We start from the raw sequence: 18,357 nt of genomic DNA, 5'->3' as shown, positions 1-18,357 counted from the left end.
AGTGTGAGGGGAAGGGACATGCTCGCCGGTGGCGACGCGCAACGAGATAACGACAGAGTATAGCGTGCGCAGTCATGCGTTCGCTAATGACGCGATAGGCTTCCTGAGACGCACCAGATATGCGCCGTCACCGAGGAAGCTGCAGTTCGCGCCACACTCAAATTTCGCATTAGCGAGTATTGTAGTTGTCAGCCATTTTTGTTTGTTTCCTCAAGAAAACTACTGGATATGAAACTGCGGGTTTCTCAGCGAAGAATAAAGTTAAACTAAGTTCTACAAATAAGCGAAACCAAATAAATAAAAATAGACCTGCGGCCATAAAGACCACTGATTTCACCTGCACACACATATGCAGCCTTAAGTGTCCCAGCGAACCCTTTATTTCGTTTCAGTTAGTGTTGTAATCGATGACCTACCATAGAAAACAATTTACAGTGGATTGTACAGTTAACAGAACTCTTCAACGCTTTCTATAAACGTTTTCAGTCTTTACGTCACTTCTGGAAGCGCTGAGAAATCTGTAGCAATTGCCAGCATGGGGCAACACTGCGTGATTTGCACGTCGCAGTGGATACGCCTTCCTTTTTGGTTTGATTTTGCGACCTTCTTTTTAAATTGGCTATCAAGCGCGTTCTTTGCTGTATTTTAGGGAAAGCCGGCAAATAGCCACTACACCCTGTAATGACGTAATTCCAGCAGTTGAAGAACGCCGAGACTGGGAAGAATAGATAAATATTTTGAGCAAGTTTCTAAGTTCTCTGATGGGCATAGAGCAGTAATTTTTGGCTGAGGTACTTCGCGACCCCTTAACATAAGTACAGGATGTGTTGGTTGTCTACGTTCTGCAAGCATTCAAGATTTAGAAAAAAAGTTGACAAAAGTGTTTAGGGTCCCTTTAAGTTGGCCAAAGCAAAACATTTCAACAAACAAACCTACATTGTGACTTCATTTTTATACCGACGTCACAGAGAAATGAAAAACCGAGCGCACACAAAAAAAAGCAAAAAAACTCATGCCTTTTTTTCCCGAACCCGTCTGAACCCGTTTGAACCTGTTCGAACCGGTTCGAACCGGAACGAAATGGTGCTCCGGAACAGAACCCGAACCGAACCCGAAAGGCTTGAACCCGAACCCGAACCGAACCCGAAAAAATACCGGTTCGACACCCTGGCTCCACGTGCGTTCCAAGCAGAACGTGGAACCTAACTAGTGGAACCTTTCGTTGCTGTTGCCGCGTGATTTTTCATATGCCGCCAGGAGGCGGCGGTTTTCCGCAGTAGATGTAGAATATCATTTGCTATCGAAAAACCAAGCATCCATGAATTTGTTAATAAAGGAACACTGTAAATATCCCTTGTGTACTAATTTGCTGTCTTATATTTGCGTAATCTCTTGTTCTTGTTCGACAAAGTTGACCAGTATGAACATATAAACCGGGCTTAGACGCTCACATTTGGCTGTGAGTAAGACTATTGCGCAGTATGCATTTTACTTTGGCCGGGTGGCTGAATCGAGTCACAGACAGACAGACGGACAGACAGACAGACAGACATACAGACAGACAAAAATTTCCGGGTTTAAGTAGCCCAAGAAAGAATATCGTCTTTAAAATAGTGACATGCAGACGGTGCCTCTGCGAAAGCGAGCAAACGTGACTGCTGAGGCGGTTGGAACAGAAACAAAAGTTGGCGCGGAATGCTATGAGGCGGCGATAGATCACCGTGTTGCGGCAGTTTAAAGCTGGAGGAAGGCCTGCGCCTCGGGCTGAGCCTCAAGATCGGGATTCACAAGAATGAAATTTCTGCTCATTCGCAAAGATACACTAAAAATCAATTAATTTTTACGCGTTCTTTGCGGGATAGTCTGTCCAGTAGCGCTTCCCATCACTAAAAAGAAGGATAATGGAACTATATTTCCACCAGGATCCCCTAGTCGTGAGCTCCCGGGATAGTCGACAGGGCCATCTCTGCGCGTTCGCTCAGTGCCCTTTGCACTTCCGCGCTAGAGTCTAAAGTCGGCCAGCCTCCTTTCCCGTGAACTTGGGGTAGTATTGGGTATGGTGATAACTTTGGGGTTCTCTGTGTAAGTATAGAGCGCATGAAAGTAATCTCGATTTATAAAGACGTGGAAACTTCACGCCGACCCAGTTAAACGCCCATTTGAATTTTAAGTGCGATTCATATATATATTTTAAGAATGCTCTGGGAAAACGCTTCAACAATTTCTTTAGTTAGTATGTATACTTAATGCTCTCCTGAGAGCAGCATAGATTTTGTTCAATGCCCTTGACTTCATCCGCCATACGTAAGGTAATTCAAGAAATCAGTTCGACAATAAATGATTAAAATGTCGCTACCGATGTAAAGAAGGCCTTCGGTACGGTCAATGTACAAATTTTGTTTTACAAACTTAAAGGCTATGAATTGAACAATAAAATATGTAGCATCTATTCTAGCTACCTCAATAATCCCAAATGCTGGTCATTGATAATGTCAACTCCCCCCGCCAACTTTAGCCCACAGCTTCTCCCCGTGAGTTCCACTACGGCATGAGCGTACTGCAGTGGTAGGTACTAGGACCGATGCTGTTTTTATTAAATGTCAATAACCTAGCGAAAGCATTAACCCACGCTTAACTAAGTACGCGCGCTGATGACATGGCTAATCTTGTGACTTGTAATAACGTATATGAAAGTCAGAAAAAGGTCCGCACAAAACTAGAAAATATTTCTTGATATTTCTCGCTCCAAGGGCTAAAAATCAACAGTAACAGAACAACACGTTCTACACTCTCTTTGCGGTGCAATACGATCCAAGAAAAGCTTCTAGCAGTTGCTGCTAACAAATGCTTACTTGAACAAGGTGACTTCAATATACACTTGAGAGTTGTTATGGGTTGTAATATGTACTAGCAGAGTCAGATAGATGCTGCCTGTGCGAACACAGCATCTACTTCTGCGCACTTATGGTACTCAGTTCTCGTGAAAAAACTTTAAATGCTTTCGTTAAGAGACACTTGACATATGTCAAGTGTCTCTTAACGAAAACATTTAAAGTTTTTTCATTCCGCTGGTATCCAGTGGTATCATTCCGCTGGATGTAGGGTACATATCTTAATCCTATTCGTCGATTACAAAAGCGGGATTGGAGAATAATGGCCCACTAAGCTGATCCAGACGCGCCGAGCCTTCCATTGTTAACGCAGTTGATGTTCCGTCGTTTTATCAATTCTTTAAAAAAAGCAGACGTGTTTTGCAACGTAGTATACTAAATTTTAGCCACCATTTTCAGGACGAAAATCGTGCATTGTGCTAATAGCCAGAATCCCAGGACAATGATCTCACAAAGCGTCTATAGTATGATGAAAGGCTACGGAGAAGTCTATGTTGCAAAAATATTTATTACATTTTACGTTGTCATCAAGCAAGGCTTACCAGTTCTTCCCTCTCCTTATATGCGGGTCACCAAGACGGTCATGCTTTCTTCACGGGTGAAATGGGCCTTTTCTACACAGAAACCTTCGCTTGAGTGGCGAGCACCATGCAACCTGTATAGTGGGAAGGGCACAGATGGCTTCATGTATTCTTGGCACTCAGGCTTCCCAGACCGAATTTACATTCAACTCATATGATATACACTAGTGTGATGCTGCAGTGCCGGGTCTCTGTCGCACGCATGCATGCATGCATCATGACTACCAGCTTACTACAGAGAAGCTGTTAATAGCTAGGTTATGACCAAACCCGAGTCTGTCGACAGAGTCGCGTCGCATGAGATTTTCGTCCCCACAGCTACAGTAAAATGCTCTGTAGCTCTGAATTTAATGCAGGTATCATGGAAAAAAGTTATACTGAATTCGACCGCTAAATCAAGTCTATCACTGTGCCGAGTTTCATTTACTTGTCATTAATAGTTAGTTCACAGTGAAGCTGCAATTGCTGCGGAATTTCCGTCTGCTTTAGAAGCATGGCCGTCTTCGGAGGGAGTGTGATTACATAAAACAGCTGTAACTCTTGTTTTATCAAAATTGCCTTGTAACAAATTACGTGAGAATCATCCGCGAAAGCGACTCTAACGTTACACCGAGTTTCATCTATTTTTCACAACTACGTAGTTTCGGTAAAGTTGTAAACATGGGCGTCGGCCGGGGGGTGCAAAAGGGGCACTTGCCCCCCTCGCAAGTCGCCCCAGTACTTGCCCCCCCCCCTACCCCCCTCTCACGCCCCTGCTCACTTTTCCTCAGCCCCGCAGCTCTATTTGTGCTTGCTTGTTTTTTTGCTGAAAGTCGTTGTCAGACACTTTCCAGAATGTTCAGTGCGACCTTACCGCAAAAAAAAAAAGAGAGAGGATGAGGCGTTTCTGTTGGCGTTTCTTGAGCGGGAACTCTAGCAGACACCACAAAAATATCTAAGTTAGCCACACCTGGACGCCTTTACCCTGCAAATTGTTTTCCTGACATTTTTTCTGAAAAAACCGAATTCAGTTTTCAATTTAAATCAATTTGAAACCTAGCTTGTCCATCCCCGGATTAGCTATGCCTGGGTTCTTTGTTAACGACTTCCCTCGCCTAACGGCAGGTTCTCATATGTATCTGCAAGGCTGGCTTCCGTGCGTTTGCTCCTGCAAAACATTCTGGCTCGAAGCTGCTGCTTGGAGTCGGAACGCGTACATTTATTTTTACGCTCAGCTTTGGTAAAGCTGCAAAGACAACTGCAAGGAACAAGGTTCCGGGGAATATGATAATCCATTGCGGTCACGCGTACCCCCGTCCAGTAAGCACCTAGTAAGCACCATTAAAATGCTGACAAAGGTATTATCGCCTGACATAAAAGCATTTGCTCGGAACACAAAAGATGCGTGTTAATACACTTATGTACAACTTTCTATGACACGAAAGACCTTCAGTGGAACTGGCCTCAGAATTTTTTTTCCGTGAGTGCGTGTACGACTAGTATCAGTATGAGGTATACTCGCACCTTCTTGTGAATACGTGAGTGCTCCTCAACTGGTTTGTAGTTTTTTTGCTTGAAATACTTCACGATATTGTTCTCTCTTTGCGCAGTGTCCTCAGAGTTATGGCGACCGAGTATTACCGCCTGCCCTTCTATCATATTGTTTGCTACTTCTCTGGCTGCGTCACCTTTATCGTCATGGACGACTTCAGGCATCACAAGCTTTCGAAAGTAAGTAACGATGTTGAGGGGTAGTCCCTACGCAGAGATGGACCAGAGAACTTAAGAGCTTCGACTTCTCCTCAAACTGAAATTGCTTTTCTTGGCTTCAGCTCAACCCCAATCGCCCCATTGTAGATTACGTCGAGACAGGAAAGCTCACCCCAGCAATGGTTATGCACCGTGGGCCACACCTCCGCTTTCACTTTGCTCACTTCAACATGATTCTTCAATTCCCTTTTTAATCTAGATTTTGTTTAGAGAATTGCACTCCTGTGAAATGGCCATCTTACTTGCTGGGTGTCAGTGTAAGTAGTATTCATAATTCATTCATAGTGTATAGTATGCAATCACTTAAAGTCATTCTCTCCGTCTGGAATAATTGCGCCTGTATATACGAGGGGCATACAACGATTTATCTACATCGGCAAGAAAGCAACCAGAAAGCTTGCTGAAGAAAATCTGCAGGCACGTTTGAGCATGACTCAAGGTTATGAATGCGTAGCTGAAGCTAAGTTTTCGACCAGCATGCTAAAGCTTTCAATGTCAGGGGATCCGTCGCGTCAGGGGACCCGACAGGGGACCCGTCAGGGGACCCTTGGCGAGAAATTGCTTGATTTAAAGGAATCATCGGTGAAGAAGTTTGCACAAAAAAGGGATCAAAGATACATCATATTCATCAACGCATAGCGGCGTTTTAATGAGGGTCATTACTTGCTCCAAAAAAGAGAATCATGCACCCCTCCGTCTAACGACTACGACGGTTGAACGCGGAGCTTCTCGTGAGGGATTACTTTGTTGTTGCCTGAGTTTGGACTTTGACTCGCAGACGGTTTCGACTTAGACTCGTTGACCTTTGACTTTTACTAGCATGAAGTTTGCACTTTTATTCACCGCGGCTTTGACTTTGACTCTTCGTCATTCGATTTCACACGAAGAAACTTTCGTGTTCAACAATCGTCGTCGTTAGGCGGATGGGTGCATAGTTTATCCACTGATAAAGTTGGATTTCCTGCAGTTGGTTGTCGTCTGTGACTCGTATACGTGTTGGACTTTGACTCGTTGAACTTTGACTTTGACTCGCACGCAGTTTCGACTTCTGATTGTAGCGGCCCTCAATCCACGCCCCCCCCCCCCCCCCGTTCTGCTACGCCGTTATGCATCCTTCTTTTTGCCCTTCTAAGTTACTCTCCTTACACTCGTTAATACGCTCCTTGTCCCTCGCCTTCTTATTGCCGTCACCATCGCCCATCCCCATTTCCTTCCCTTCTGTCATCCCACTTCCCATTATCACCAACTCACTCCTACTTCCCCCTTCACGTCACGATTCCTCTCCCCCTTTTCCCCGTCCCTCCCCCTACCCTAGTTCCTATGCGTTTCTCTCCCCTCTCTTTCATCTACTGCCCTCTCTCTCTCAATCTTGCACGAGCGTAGCTCGCTTCTCGTGCTCTAGAGGTCATACCTTTGCCCTCGAAGCTACTGACGGGGTGACTGGGTCTTCCCTTGTGCTCAAAAGTTCCCTTGACACGAAAATCGAAGCGATAATTGTCCGAAGCCCAAGCCAAGATAACTGCTGTGCCATCACTTCTCTTGGCTTGCCGGAAAGTACCGGCGCACGCGAGTCGTGCGGCAAGTTCCTGAGAGCTCCTCTGGAGTTCTCAGCTACGAAAAGTCTCCCGCACTTGTTGCCAGCGCCACAGAAGGTCCACGACCAAGTTTCAGCAGCCAAGTGTGAAGCGCGTTTGTTGTTAACTGGAAGGCGCCCGCGGGAAATTATTCCCCAGGCGACCTCGCCGCGTCACAACAATCCCCAACGCTCAGCCCCGTGACCACGAGACGAGACGAGCGTCGAGGCGTCCGTCTCTATCGGCGCAATTATAGAGTAGATAGCTATAACAGAGCGGAGAACTAGTCCAGGTACGGTACCCGGTCCACCTGCGCATGCGCACAACCCGGTTTTCCGTCTCTGCGCACGCACAGTAGCGCCGGCCACCTACCGGGTGCCGTACCGTGACCGTTTCTCCGCTCTGCTAGAGCTCTCTAGTTTTAACATACCATGTGTATCGTGTGTACCGTGTGTACCATGCATACCGATACCCGACTGGGCATGTACGCATTCTTTCCGGTGGCGTGGCTTAGTTCCGCTGAAGGGCGACCGCTCCACTTGCCATGCCATCGCATTCGTTCCTGGGAGGGGTGGCCCTCCTCGCCGTGCCCGCGCCCATGCACAGTCGGGTCCAGGTACACACGGTGCACTCGGAATGCTAAATCTCTGTATTATCAGATCCCGACATGCAGCCGTTCGCGTCATCCCATCCGGCAACCATCACACAGTTCCAAGGTCGTCAGCGCCCGCCATAGCCAGATTACAGCTGCCACTAACGTCCCTCGTGGACGTTTTCGCGTAGATCCTGTGTCTTCTTTTCAAGGACGATTGTAATAATGTGTAGCATTCTTTGCCGAGCACTCCCCGCGCCCCCCCCCCCCCCCCCCCGCAGCCAGGACGGTGTCACGCCCTGCATTTCCACAAAAATGCAGATTTTGCTGAAGTTCCTCCTGTAATCGCTATAATATAGTAAATGGAGATAATTGGTCGAACAAAATTTTGAAAAACCCTATTTAGAAAAAACCAGAAAATTTGGCTGTGAAGAACTCGCACTCTAGGCAAGCGGCATAAGAATGCTACGCATTAGCAGACAGTTCTCTAAATTTCTGCAGATTTTTTTTGTTTCACAGTCTGCGTGGCCCATGGTGGATGCCATGCGGCTGTCAAGAAAGCCGCCCATCGGGCTCATCCAACTCACCCTGGCAGTCCGCTATCGCCGGCTGAAGAAGAGCAACAATAGGCGTAGCGAGCATGCAGTTACATTTGCTACTGCGGGGGGACAGAACGGACCTTCCCAGTAGGCCTCAACGCCTCGCTGTTCGTCAGCCGGCCCCAGCAGAATGCCACGGTCAGTTAAACGCGCTAACTAGGTGTATTGTTCAGAGCCGTGCACCATCAACAGTGCTTCCCGCAGAGTGTGAAGTTAACTATAGTGCTCTCGAAACAACCTTCCTCCGGCCAGTCACCCGCGCGAGTGGCTGAATTGGGCAATTCGTTTAGCAGCTGTCACCCTTAGGTAGAAATGATAGACCGCCTTCCTCGTGCTCTGACTACAGACTCTTCTAAGCAGACCTCCTCAGCCGGTTTCATCACTAGCGCAGGCAGCGTTGTAGTTTCATCTGCTGGCTTATCCTAATGCAGGCCGCCAACTCTACAAGTATTCAGCCGTCCCTTCGCCTGCTTCCCGCCATCGTTGCCGCCGACTTCCTGCTTTGTCTATCCTCCTTCGTTTCCTGATCTTTGATCGCGCGCTCGCTGCTGCCACTTTCCTTCCACAAGCCTACAGGCTTAAGCATATTGTCGGCTGGGAGTGTGGTAAACATGGGTGGTCGGGGGACCTTCAACAACCGCACCACCTGTGTACGTGACTGCCACATTGCCTTCGAGGAAAGCTCAAGAAAGCATAGAACACGTGCTGCCGTCTGCAGCGCCTGTCCTGTGAGTTCTTCATCTATGTGCTCCGTCGGTTGAGCGCTGCTTGTAGTAAAAGAATACGTTTTAACTTGCCTAGCATTCCGTCCTTCTGCGACGTGTGATATTATCTAAGTCAATTTATTTATTATTTGTTTGAAATTTATACGTTTGGTATGTTTACCTGTAGGATGGACGTTCGAATGCGGAAGTTATCTTCTTTGCTCGGTGGAAAGATTGCCGAGCAAGTAAAATAAACAAACATTTGTCATACCTTTCACCTGACCTACTTGGAACAAATTACTGAGGTCAACGCTTTCCTTCTAGATTGGTTTTTGCCCGTGTTGATTTCAGATGTTCGTCGTGAACATGTGTTCTCAGTGCATACATTTTATACAGTTTGCATCTCCACCAGCTTGGCCATAAAAAAACGCGGAATTTAATAGAATAAATAAATAAATAAATAAATAAATAAATAAATAAATAAATAAATAAATAAATAAATAAATAAATAAAGTGCTTGACGTTGAGATGCGCTCGAATTAGGTGCGGTTAGGGGTTAAGTGAAGCTGAGTAGATGTCTGTGGTGCAAAACGCCTGCTGAGATGAGTTTCCCAACTCGCACCTCCAACTCCACGGTGGGGTTAAGGAAAAGGATTTGAGTTTAAAAGGTGATCGAAGCTGGTGAGGTCATTTTCGTACACCATGGGTGCAATAGAGTTCCAGACATATCCCTCGCGTCTCTGATGTCGAGTCGCCGTTGGGCTTATCTCCAAACGGGCGCACCGCATCTAAAAAAATGTCCGTAAATTTTCTTCGCCACAATGCGCCCAATGACCAATCGCAGCGTCCGCGGGAACAAGTCTGGCAAATGAAGAGGCCCGGCATACGGTTTGGCCCGAAAATGTGCCCTGCGCCCTGTGCCCTACGCCAATCAAATCGGCACGCTGCTGAGCACGAGGTGGCAGGTTCGATTCGCGGCCGCGGCGGCCGCTTTCCTGGTGGAGACGAAAAGCAAAAACGCCTGTGTGTACGCGATTTCGGCGCACGTTAAAGATCCCCAGGTGGTCAAAATTAATCTGGAGCCCTCCACTATGGCGCCCCTCATCGCCTGCGTCGTGTTGGCGCGTGAAAACGTACATTCAATAAAAAAATCAAACAAATAGGCATGCTCGCATGACCCGTTGTCACTAGGCTGACCAGATTCCTCGAGTCAAATCATGTGCTGGACGTCGTCAACAGCAAACTTTAGCGCTATTCCGCTGTAATTTTCCGTCATTGTATACATTGGAAGGAAGCCGACTGCCGGACTTTGATTAGCACAGTGCCCCAGTCGCGTTCAACAGGGCTATTCAGGCCTACTGCCGAAAGAATTGTTCTAACATTTTGATGGCGCAGGTAAATGGTCGCTTCTGTGAATGCTCTTTTGTGTTTAGAAGATGGAATTAATTAACATTTCTATGCATAAAGATTTTTTTCCATGAGTTTAAAAGTGTGTTGATATTCACATGCTATTCTTTACAAGCGACGAACCGTTCTACCTGGAATTGGCTAATAAAAAGTGCACCCACGTCTTCCTGCTCGCACTTTGTAGCCGCTTCAGGCAGCAGGTTGGTGCCTATCAGCGTCCTGCGGTCTGTGCTGCGCTTTCATGAAGTGGCCGTGGTACCGTGACCCGGTGCCCACATCCGAACTGGGCAAGCTGATCACATCGTTCGTCGACCGCATCATGTGGTCCCTCTTCTTGTCCTGGGTTACGCTCGCATGCGCGTCGGGCCGCGGAGGTGAGCACAGGAAATCGTGAAATCTTTAAGGGTCAGAACTTTTTTTTTTCACACCCGTGGAAAGTTTTCCCGGCATCGCGACTGAGTGACCACTTCGAATACATCAAAAAGTTAATCCGGGCAAGTTTCAATTCCCTAGAAAGGAGACCTGAATTCTATATTTTGAACACTTCCTCTAATGCGTTGATTTCACAATGACAAGCTTTTTGTGCTGGAATATTCTTACTAAAACACGTTAAGGAAAAATGTATTTTAATATTTGATAGATATATGCATGACTGCGGCTGAGTTTATTCAACGCACCTAAAAAATCAAGTGTGGTACTGACGTGGAGGCCGATTTAACTCCTTAGTATACGGGTGAGCTCACAGTGGTTCGTGGTGGTGGAAAAGCAATAATAACAGGAATGGAAGGAGGGGATGTGTTGTCACGGGGCCCAGATCCTTTCATTAACCACTGCTTTTTAACACTTTTCCTCACCATCATTCGCTTCTGTATTCATGAGTAGACATTTAAGATCACGCTTAAATCACGAAAGCACTTGGTTTGGCGCTGTGCAGGTTGAGCGCTGCATTTTGACCTCAGACTCGCTGCAGCGTGATCTTCCAAGCGATCCGTTAACACCTGATGTGAATTTTTGACGGGAATTGCAAAGGTTTCGTAAAAAATGGGAATTTTGGAAAATGCATAAACGCAAGACAAAACCACCGTAGTAAAAAATCATTTTCTTTCCAACGCACTTCTGTACTTCTCTTATCTCGCGATAACTACAGCGGTCTTCCCTGATACATTTTTCGTCCCGTGGCTACAAGGCGAAAAACTTACACCCCTTCCTCAATGGTGGACCTTAAGCGCTGCTTCTTTGCTTTCTGTAAACCCAGCTGATACTAAACGACGTTAAGGAAACGGTTACATTCATATAATACCAACATTTTTTTCAGAAAACTTTTCTGAAATTTTGCGGGATCAACTTCGTTTGAGTCCTCAATTACCATAAATCCCACCGATAACAGCCAAGGACCCATCAATTGTTGGAGAAATCTAAAAGTCGTAAAATTGGGTACCGAACAATCGGTCTTTAAGCGCAGTAGCTTTTGTGCCAATTTCAATTTCAACTTCGAGTTCTTAATACAGTGCCCTCTCCCGCTGATGCAGGTATACAGGCGTCGTACGTAAGTGCATATGAAGTGTACATAGGGCATTCCGCTTAAGTATTGATGAATTTGATTCAGGAAAACACCCAATTTGACGCCATTTTTTTTTAAAGGTGTAAAAGGTAGGTTCAGAGCCACACAAACTTAAGGTCTCAAAACGCCAACTTCACCCGCCGCGGTGGCTCAGTGGCTAAGGCGTTGTGCTGCTGTGCACAAGGACGCAGGGTTCGATATCCGGCCGCGACGGCCGCGTTTTTGATGGCGGCGGAAAGCAAAAACGCCCGTGTGTTCGAGATTTAGGCGCACGTTAAAGATCCTCAGGTGGTCAAAATTAGTCCGGGGCCTTCCACTACGGCGCGCCTCATCGCCTGCGTTGCGTCGGCGCGTTATAAACCCAACATTCAATGAACCGAAACGCCAAATTTGCGGGTTTTTTCGCTCTCGAATCGATCAACGCACAAAAAAAAAAGCGGAATGATACGTTCCTACCCCTTATAATAGTTGTGATTGCTCGTTTATTCGGGTATAGGAGTAGCAGAAAAGTAGGGGATTTTATAAGTCACACATTCCTCAAAACACCCCTGGTAGGACTGGCCAAAATCCGCATTAAAATGCGAAGGCCTGCTAATTCGGGGATTCTGTGCTGGCAGGTGTACAATTCTCGTCGCCATACATTACGAAACAACTATGACTACCCTTTTTAGCCACATTACACTTAAATGACTCACAACTCTTATCAAAGAAGCAAAATCATAAGATCGTAAGGCTAGGGAAACAATTGGACCAAGACTTGACATGGTTTATGTGCTACACGGAGTGTCGACAACGTAATGTGTGCACAGCCTGCGGGTCACAAAAAATCGCGTTTTTGAATATAGTCGCATTACCGACCTCGTCATTCGCCAAAGTTGCTGTATTTAGCTCAGTGATAAGTAATTGGGGCAAGTCATGTTCAGGCAGACGAACTTCCGTTTTCTACGGTTATTTTAAGGCTTAAAATGTTCAAATGATACCGCAATTGACACATTTTTCCAGCAAATACCGATCTAAACAACTCTTTAGCATGTGCTACACGGCAACTTTCAATTTACCGTTGGACGCTGACTTAAAGGGACCCTGCAACAATTTCGATAAGCGCTTTTACTCTTTCCTTTGCGTCTTGAAGCACTGCGAAGGCTATCGTTATCGCCAGCACGGAGCGGCACTGCGTGATTTGCTCGTCGCATCAGATACGCCTTCAGTTCCTTCTTTGGCTTTGTGGCTTTATATTTGAAGTTGCTATCGAAAAGTGTTCATTGCTGCAACTGAAGGAAAACGGGTCAACAGCCGCTACATGGCCTCAGTGACGCAATTCGGGCCGTCGAGGAACGTCACGACCGGCAAAGAGATAAAAATCTTTTGAGCGAGTTTCCAAGTTACCTGATCGGCATGGAGCCGTAATTTTTAGCTGGGGTACTTTGCGACACCCTAATCTAAGTATTTGGTGTGTTGGGTCACTACGCTCTCCAAGCATTTAAGGTTTCAAAAAAAGTTGAAAAAAGTTCGAATACCTTTAAAACTGCGCCTTGTGTATTTTCAATTGAGCTCTCGATAGTCCATTCGTTCGAAGGCCTTCGGAAGGCCTTTGAAACGGCCCTGTAGTAAGGGTACTTAGCATGTTTATAGAAAAATATTAAATCCTGGGCATGCTTCTTCTTCATGTATAACTGCAAAAGACTATTTCGTTGTTGTGCGGAATTTTTAACGTCTTCTTGCAGGTTTTGTACGAGACGTTTTGTCCTGGAAGCCCCTTGTGCCTCTAAGTAGGCTATCCTTCGCCATCTACCTCATCCACCTGCCCTTTCTGCAAGCTGTACTTCACACTTCTAGGGAGCGTCTGCACTATTCAGTTTTTAACCAGGTAAGGTTCTACCAGTAGTTACTGCGTTTATACACTGTCTACAAACTGATTTTCCTCAATGGGCATGTGCGAACATACGAGTTCACTTCGTTCCAAAGAATGTTTTGCAGGACTAGCAAGCGCGGCAATTGTTTACATTAATAATTATTGACGCTACTAATTAAGCTAATTATAGACAAACGGAAGAAATGACCGTGACGCCCAAGGACCGTCTCGTTTTGTCCGCGCTCTTCGTCATGTTGTCGGAAATATCGCCCTCTGCGATTTGTAGTCACAGGGAAAATCAACCGCATAATAAAGTTTATTGCGGGATTGGACAACAAAATTATCGCTCTATTTCACTAAGCTATGTGTGCATGTGAGTGGTTTTCGAATAAGCCATGATACTATTGTACATTGCTCCGCTCTTCCCTTATGGGCGGGCAGAGAAACATGATAGTGCAAGTCGCTGTTATACCACTTTAAATGTAGAACAAGCCCCCGATATTTCTGCAGGAACCACCGTTGCCTTCAGCACACTTTAGCACCTAGTAACGTAGTGTTTCTTACTTTATACACTATAGAGGAATCTGGCGCCAGCGTCTATGCGGCTCACATCAAGGCCGTTTATGTCGTCATGGGTCGCCATTATACCATGCGCTCGATTTAGTTTCATCATTCGCTTGAATGGAAACGTTTTGGCCGTAAATTCAAATACAATGCCACAAAAATGAAAATACTAGTCTGTAATGATATAATTACAAAATAAACCAGCCCATTTTAAAGCTAAAAAATTAAAAAAACAAATCGTCGTCTTTTTACTGAGAGTCGGCCAGAACGGTCATGCCTACTATTGCAGACCAAGCTGGTAGCTAACAATAATGTAAAATTTCGTGAGAAACTAATTAAAGGCCCTTATTCTGGAAAAATTTCAAAGAATATTTTGTTTGAAAAGCTCTGAAAGCTTTTATGCGAGTACCTATGAAAACGAGCACCTCGCATTCCCGGTGTTTCCGTTCGTGTTTTCGTAACAGACCGTCTGCCACAACTTTCGTAGCGGCAAATGACCCACTCACTGAAGGTGTGCGGGCGCAATTAACATATGTACTGCTACGGCAAAAAAGGACCGGGAAGCGCACTCTATTTACCACAAACGAATGTGTCTACATTCCGGGTTTGTACTTATGTAAATGTTTGCTGATGGTCGCTCGCCGGCACTAGCCCTCCCACTGGCTTATAATGAAGCACAGCGGTCTTAGCATGATCTAAAGGAGATAATTTTGAGTTTCCAAGTGAAGCGAGAAAAGCGTAGCAAGTTTCGGCCATTCCGGCCAGAGCGGCTACCTCGTAGACATACCAATGCATAGTGAAGAAAGCAAATGCAAGAAGACGCTTAAGAACCCGATAGACATACCAAGCTAGCAGCTCCACTCTTTTCATAAGGCCAACCCCCACTACCCCCCCCCCCCCCCTTGCCGACATGGATTCCAAGGCGCAGTTTCCTCTCTAGTGCATACTTACTTATAAGGTCTATGCCTAGTAAACCGAAGAGGTTTTTGTTAGAGGGTTGTGCGTGATGAAAGGGACTCTGCAACACTGCCGATAAGCGCTTTCATTCTTTCCTTCGCGTCTGGAAGCATTGTGAAAGCTATCGGCAGCCCGGAGCGCCTCAGCGTGATTTGCTCGTCGCAGCAGATGCGCCTTCCATTTCTTTGCTTTTGTGGCTTTCTTTTTAAAGTGCCTATCGAATGCGTTTATTGCTGCAACTGAAAGGAATCCGACGAATGGCCGCCACACCGCTGTAATGACGTAATTCTAGCGCTGGAAGAACGTGAAATAGGGGAAAGAGAAAAACATTTTCTTGAGCAAGTTTCTTAGTTCTCTGATGGGCACACAGCAAACATTTCTGGCTGACGTACTTCGGGACCCTTTATTCTACGTACTGAGTGTGTTTGTTGACTACGTTCTGAAAGCACTTAGGATATAAAAAGAAGTGCCAAAAAAGTGTTGCAGTGTCTCTTTAAAAAGAGGTGAAATCAGTCTAGGTTGAAATTCACAACAGCATTTTTTGTACTGATAAGGCAGTTAGAAAAGTAGCGACATCACGAAGGTTCAATACGGTGGTTTACTGCACCCCAAACCAAACCAACCTAGGTACATACGTCGCACCATTTTTAAGCCGCCCTAAATACACGCAACCCCGCATGTCAATCGCAGCCCTTTAGGGAAGCTGACGTATGCCGTAACTCTGACCGCCTCGAGTTTTCAGAAGGGCTGTGCGCTCGGTTGAGCTGAAACTGCCCAATCCCGGCTTCGTTATCTCCTCTTAGCGAGAGTATCACCGCCCGAAGCAATAACGAAACGCGCGGAATAACGAAATAAACGAAACTATGCTTCTGGTTTTCGTGAGACCGCGTCTTTTGACTAGGAATAAGCCAACAGAGCCGGTGGAGCATTGCCGGCCGTGTCAATAAAATGGCGAAACAACCCCTTTCTTGATACGCTCTCCTGCACTTCTCGGTTCGCAAAGTTCCTGCGTGATACTGGCTCGGTTTTGTAACTCGTTGTCGAGTGGGATTCCACCACAGCTTAAAACAGTAGGAAATTCTTTCTTAGCCTTCGTACGCCACCTAGGTAAGACCATGCTCCCACCCGAGCGCCCCCTATCACGAAAAAACATGCGAAGGTGGCCGCGTTCCTAGAGCGGGCAACTAGGCTTCCAGAACGTAGTGCCTAACTGCCCACACGCGCTGTTTTGTTCCCTGCTCTTCCGTTGCCCGTTCCCGCGGATCGAAGGAAAAATATTTATGCCACATTTCCATCTATATAGCTAACGGAATTACAAGTCTTGACGAAACGAGATATAAGTGAGCTTCGCAACACGTCTCAACACTGATGAAGTCAGCTTTTATTTCCCATTTAAAACGTTTCTTTAGTGCAATGAGCGAAAATCTGAGAGAAAAATGCACTGACGATTACTATACCCCCTAATGCAAAATTTGTGCGCAGCGCGAACTGCAGTCTTCTCGGTCAAGGCGCATGTCTGCTGCGTCTCAGGAAGTGATGGCGTGATCCGCAAACGCACTGCGGCGCGCGCTACGGCGCAGTTATCTCCGAGCACGTCGCCGCCGCCGGCAAGAATGTTGTTGCAAATCGCGCTTGAACATCCCGCGCAGATGTCACGCGGTTCGCATGAGCCACGGACGGAGGAGTAGCGTCTGGCGAGAGTGTGAGGGGGAGGCAGTGAGAGAGATGATGCCATAGCAGCGCGTGGCGCCCTCCGCAAGAAACTTTCGCCAACCACTCCGACGACCGTCTCGTGCGTGCTCAGCATACGGCCCTCTCCATCACTATTTCGCCATACTTTCCTCCTCCGTTTTCTTTCTGTCTTCGCTCAGTCGGTTAGAACGCCGCCGCCAAACCATAGTAGCTACCGCCAGAGTGCTTGCGCACTAAAACTGAGAAAGCGAAAATTTTGACTTTGCAGCTGGTCGTTCAGCCTAGAGATAGGAGACGTTCTGAGGAGAGAACAGTCAGATTTTTTTTAAAGAGAAAGAAGAAAAATGAACTTGTTGAAGCCATTAGATACACCCAAAGGTAACAGCAATACAGCGCGAAGGACGGGACAAGGAAGAACGACAGGGAAGCGCTGTTGTGCCTCCTTGTCCATCAGCGCTTCGTCCTGTTGTCCTTTATGTCCCGTCCTTTGCGATGTTTTGTTGTCTTTGAATATGTATCAACCAGACTAAATTTGTACCTTGTTGAAGTATCTTATTTAAAGATGCTCGGGCAATGGCTGAAACTTAAGATAGTAGAATGTAATGTCGCCTAACATTACAGTGCTGTTTTGTCAATGTGCTGTTATGTCGTTGTGCCTTTTTGCACGGCTATTTTGGCCCGTTGCTATATTGACTCCATGATGTTATGTCGGTTCCATTTTGTCGAAACCTATTATTTTGTTTGAAGTATTGCCGCCGCCACGGGAGCAGATAGTGGGCATCCTCTATTTACCAGTTCTGGACGATCCGCGGGCAGTCAGAGGACTGACCTAGGACCGGAAGTCGCATAGGAATACATGGGAAAATCGAGCGCCGGACCACGTCTCGGGCAGTCCGCAGACCATCCGGGACTGATAATCGAGGAGGTCCAGTGTTCGTGCGACGGCACGATGCTGCAGTGTGGGAAATACCCTGTTTTTATTCTTGCCCAATATATTTCTATGGGTGTGAACCTGAGAAACTAAATTAATGACTGACGTTGTCCTGTTGCTTTTCAGATGTCCCTCTTCTTCTCCGTGTCTGTTTGGAGCGTGATGCTCTCTTACTTGGTGTTCCTGATGTGCGAAGCACCCACCGGCAAGCTGAGCAAGCTCATTTTTGAGGCCATGCCGCACAAAAGATGTGCTCGTCGCAATACTGCTGTAATCGCAAACAATGCGTTGTGTTCTGAGGCAGAAAAATTTTAAATGGCCCACAACTCCTTCATTCCAAAAAATAAATGACTACAGGTAGTTCATTCAAATAATCGCCTATGAGTTTGCATGAACTTTCTGAAAGTGCGCACGTAGTGCACATTTTTGCTTTACAACGTATGAGATCCGTGTGTCCTGTTTAACCCAGACGTAGAGAATCACGCAGGCTCACAATGAGTTTGTGATCCTTCAGGGTGCTGAAAACTGCTGAAGAATAGAGGGAAGATTATGGCCCGTTTGCCCGAACGCGATAAGTGTGGGAGTAAGTTCTCAACTACGACTTTAGTGCTGTCTAGGTAAGAAGTCGTTCGCCCGAAACTGATACAAACGCTTGGTTAAGGTAGCGTTTCCGTCGGGTTTTCTGGCAACCGGCTTATTTGCC

The 18,357-nt window shown here is 46.3% G+C and overlaps 1 protein-coding gene across 2 annotated transcripts; it reads left to right on the top strand.

Moving 5' to 3' along the window:
- The first annotated feature begins 5,092 nt into the window (after nucleotides 1-5,092).
- Nucleotides 5,093-18,003, top strand: LOC144168580 (uncharacterized). Of its 2 annotated transcripts, XM_077697537.1 has the most exons (3): nucleotides 5,093-5,182; nucleotides 10,282-10,471; nucleotides 17,781-18,003. In XM_077697537.1, the coding sequence occupies exons 1-3, from the start codon at nucleotides 5,150-5,152 to the stop codon at nucleotides 17,882-17,884; spliced, it is 327 nt and encodes a 108-aa protein (XP_077553663.1). In that variant the 5' UTR covers nucleotides 5,093-5,149; the 3' UTR covers nucleotides 17,885-18,003. The 2 variants fall into 2 exon arrangements, 1 of the variants encoding a protein (XP_077553663.1); XR_013322190.1 differs by lacking the exons at nucleotides 5,093-5,182; nucleotides 10,282-10,471 and adding an exon at nucleotides 13,387-13,525.
- The last annotated feature ends 354 nt before the right edge of the window (nucleotides 18,004-18,357 follow it).

Source organism: Haemaphysalis longicornis, unplaced genomic scaffold (genome assembly GCF_048455015.1).
Source record: "Haemaphysalis longicornis isolate Haplotype H1 unplaced genomic scaffold, Haemaphysalis longicornis Haplotype H1 scaffold_1, whole genome shotgun sequence".
In the NCBI taxonomy this organism is placed as follows: domain Eukaryota; kingdom Metazoa; phylum Arthropoda; class Arachnida; order Ixodida; family Ixodidae; genus Haemaphysalis; species Haemaphysalis longicornis.
The sequence above is the reverse complement of the archived record's forward strand: the minus strand, read 5'-3'. Positions and strand labels throughout refer to the sequence as shown.

Bases quoted from the DNA above. Each gene is read 5' to 3' on its own strand.
- LOC144168580 (XM_077697537.1), top strand. From the start codon at position 5,150: ATGGACGACTTCAGGCATCACAAGCTTTCGAAA. The intron at 5,183-10,281 runs GTAAGTAACGAT...CGCACTTTGTAG, and splicing joins GGCATCACAAGCTTTCGAAA to CCGCTTCAGGCAGCAGGTTG. The intron at 10,472-17,780 runs GTGAGCACAGGA...GTTGCTTTTCAG, and splicing joins ATGCGCGTCGGGCCGCGGAG to ATGTCCCTCTTCTTCTCCGT.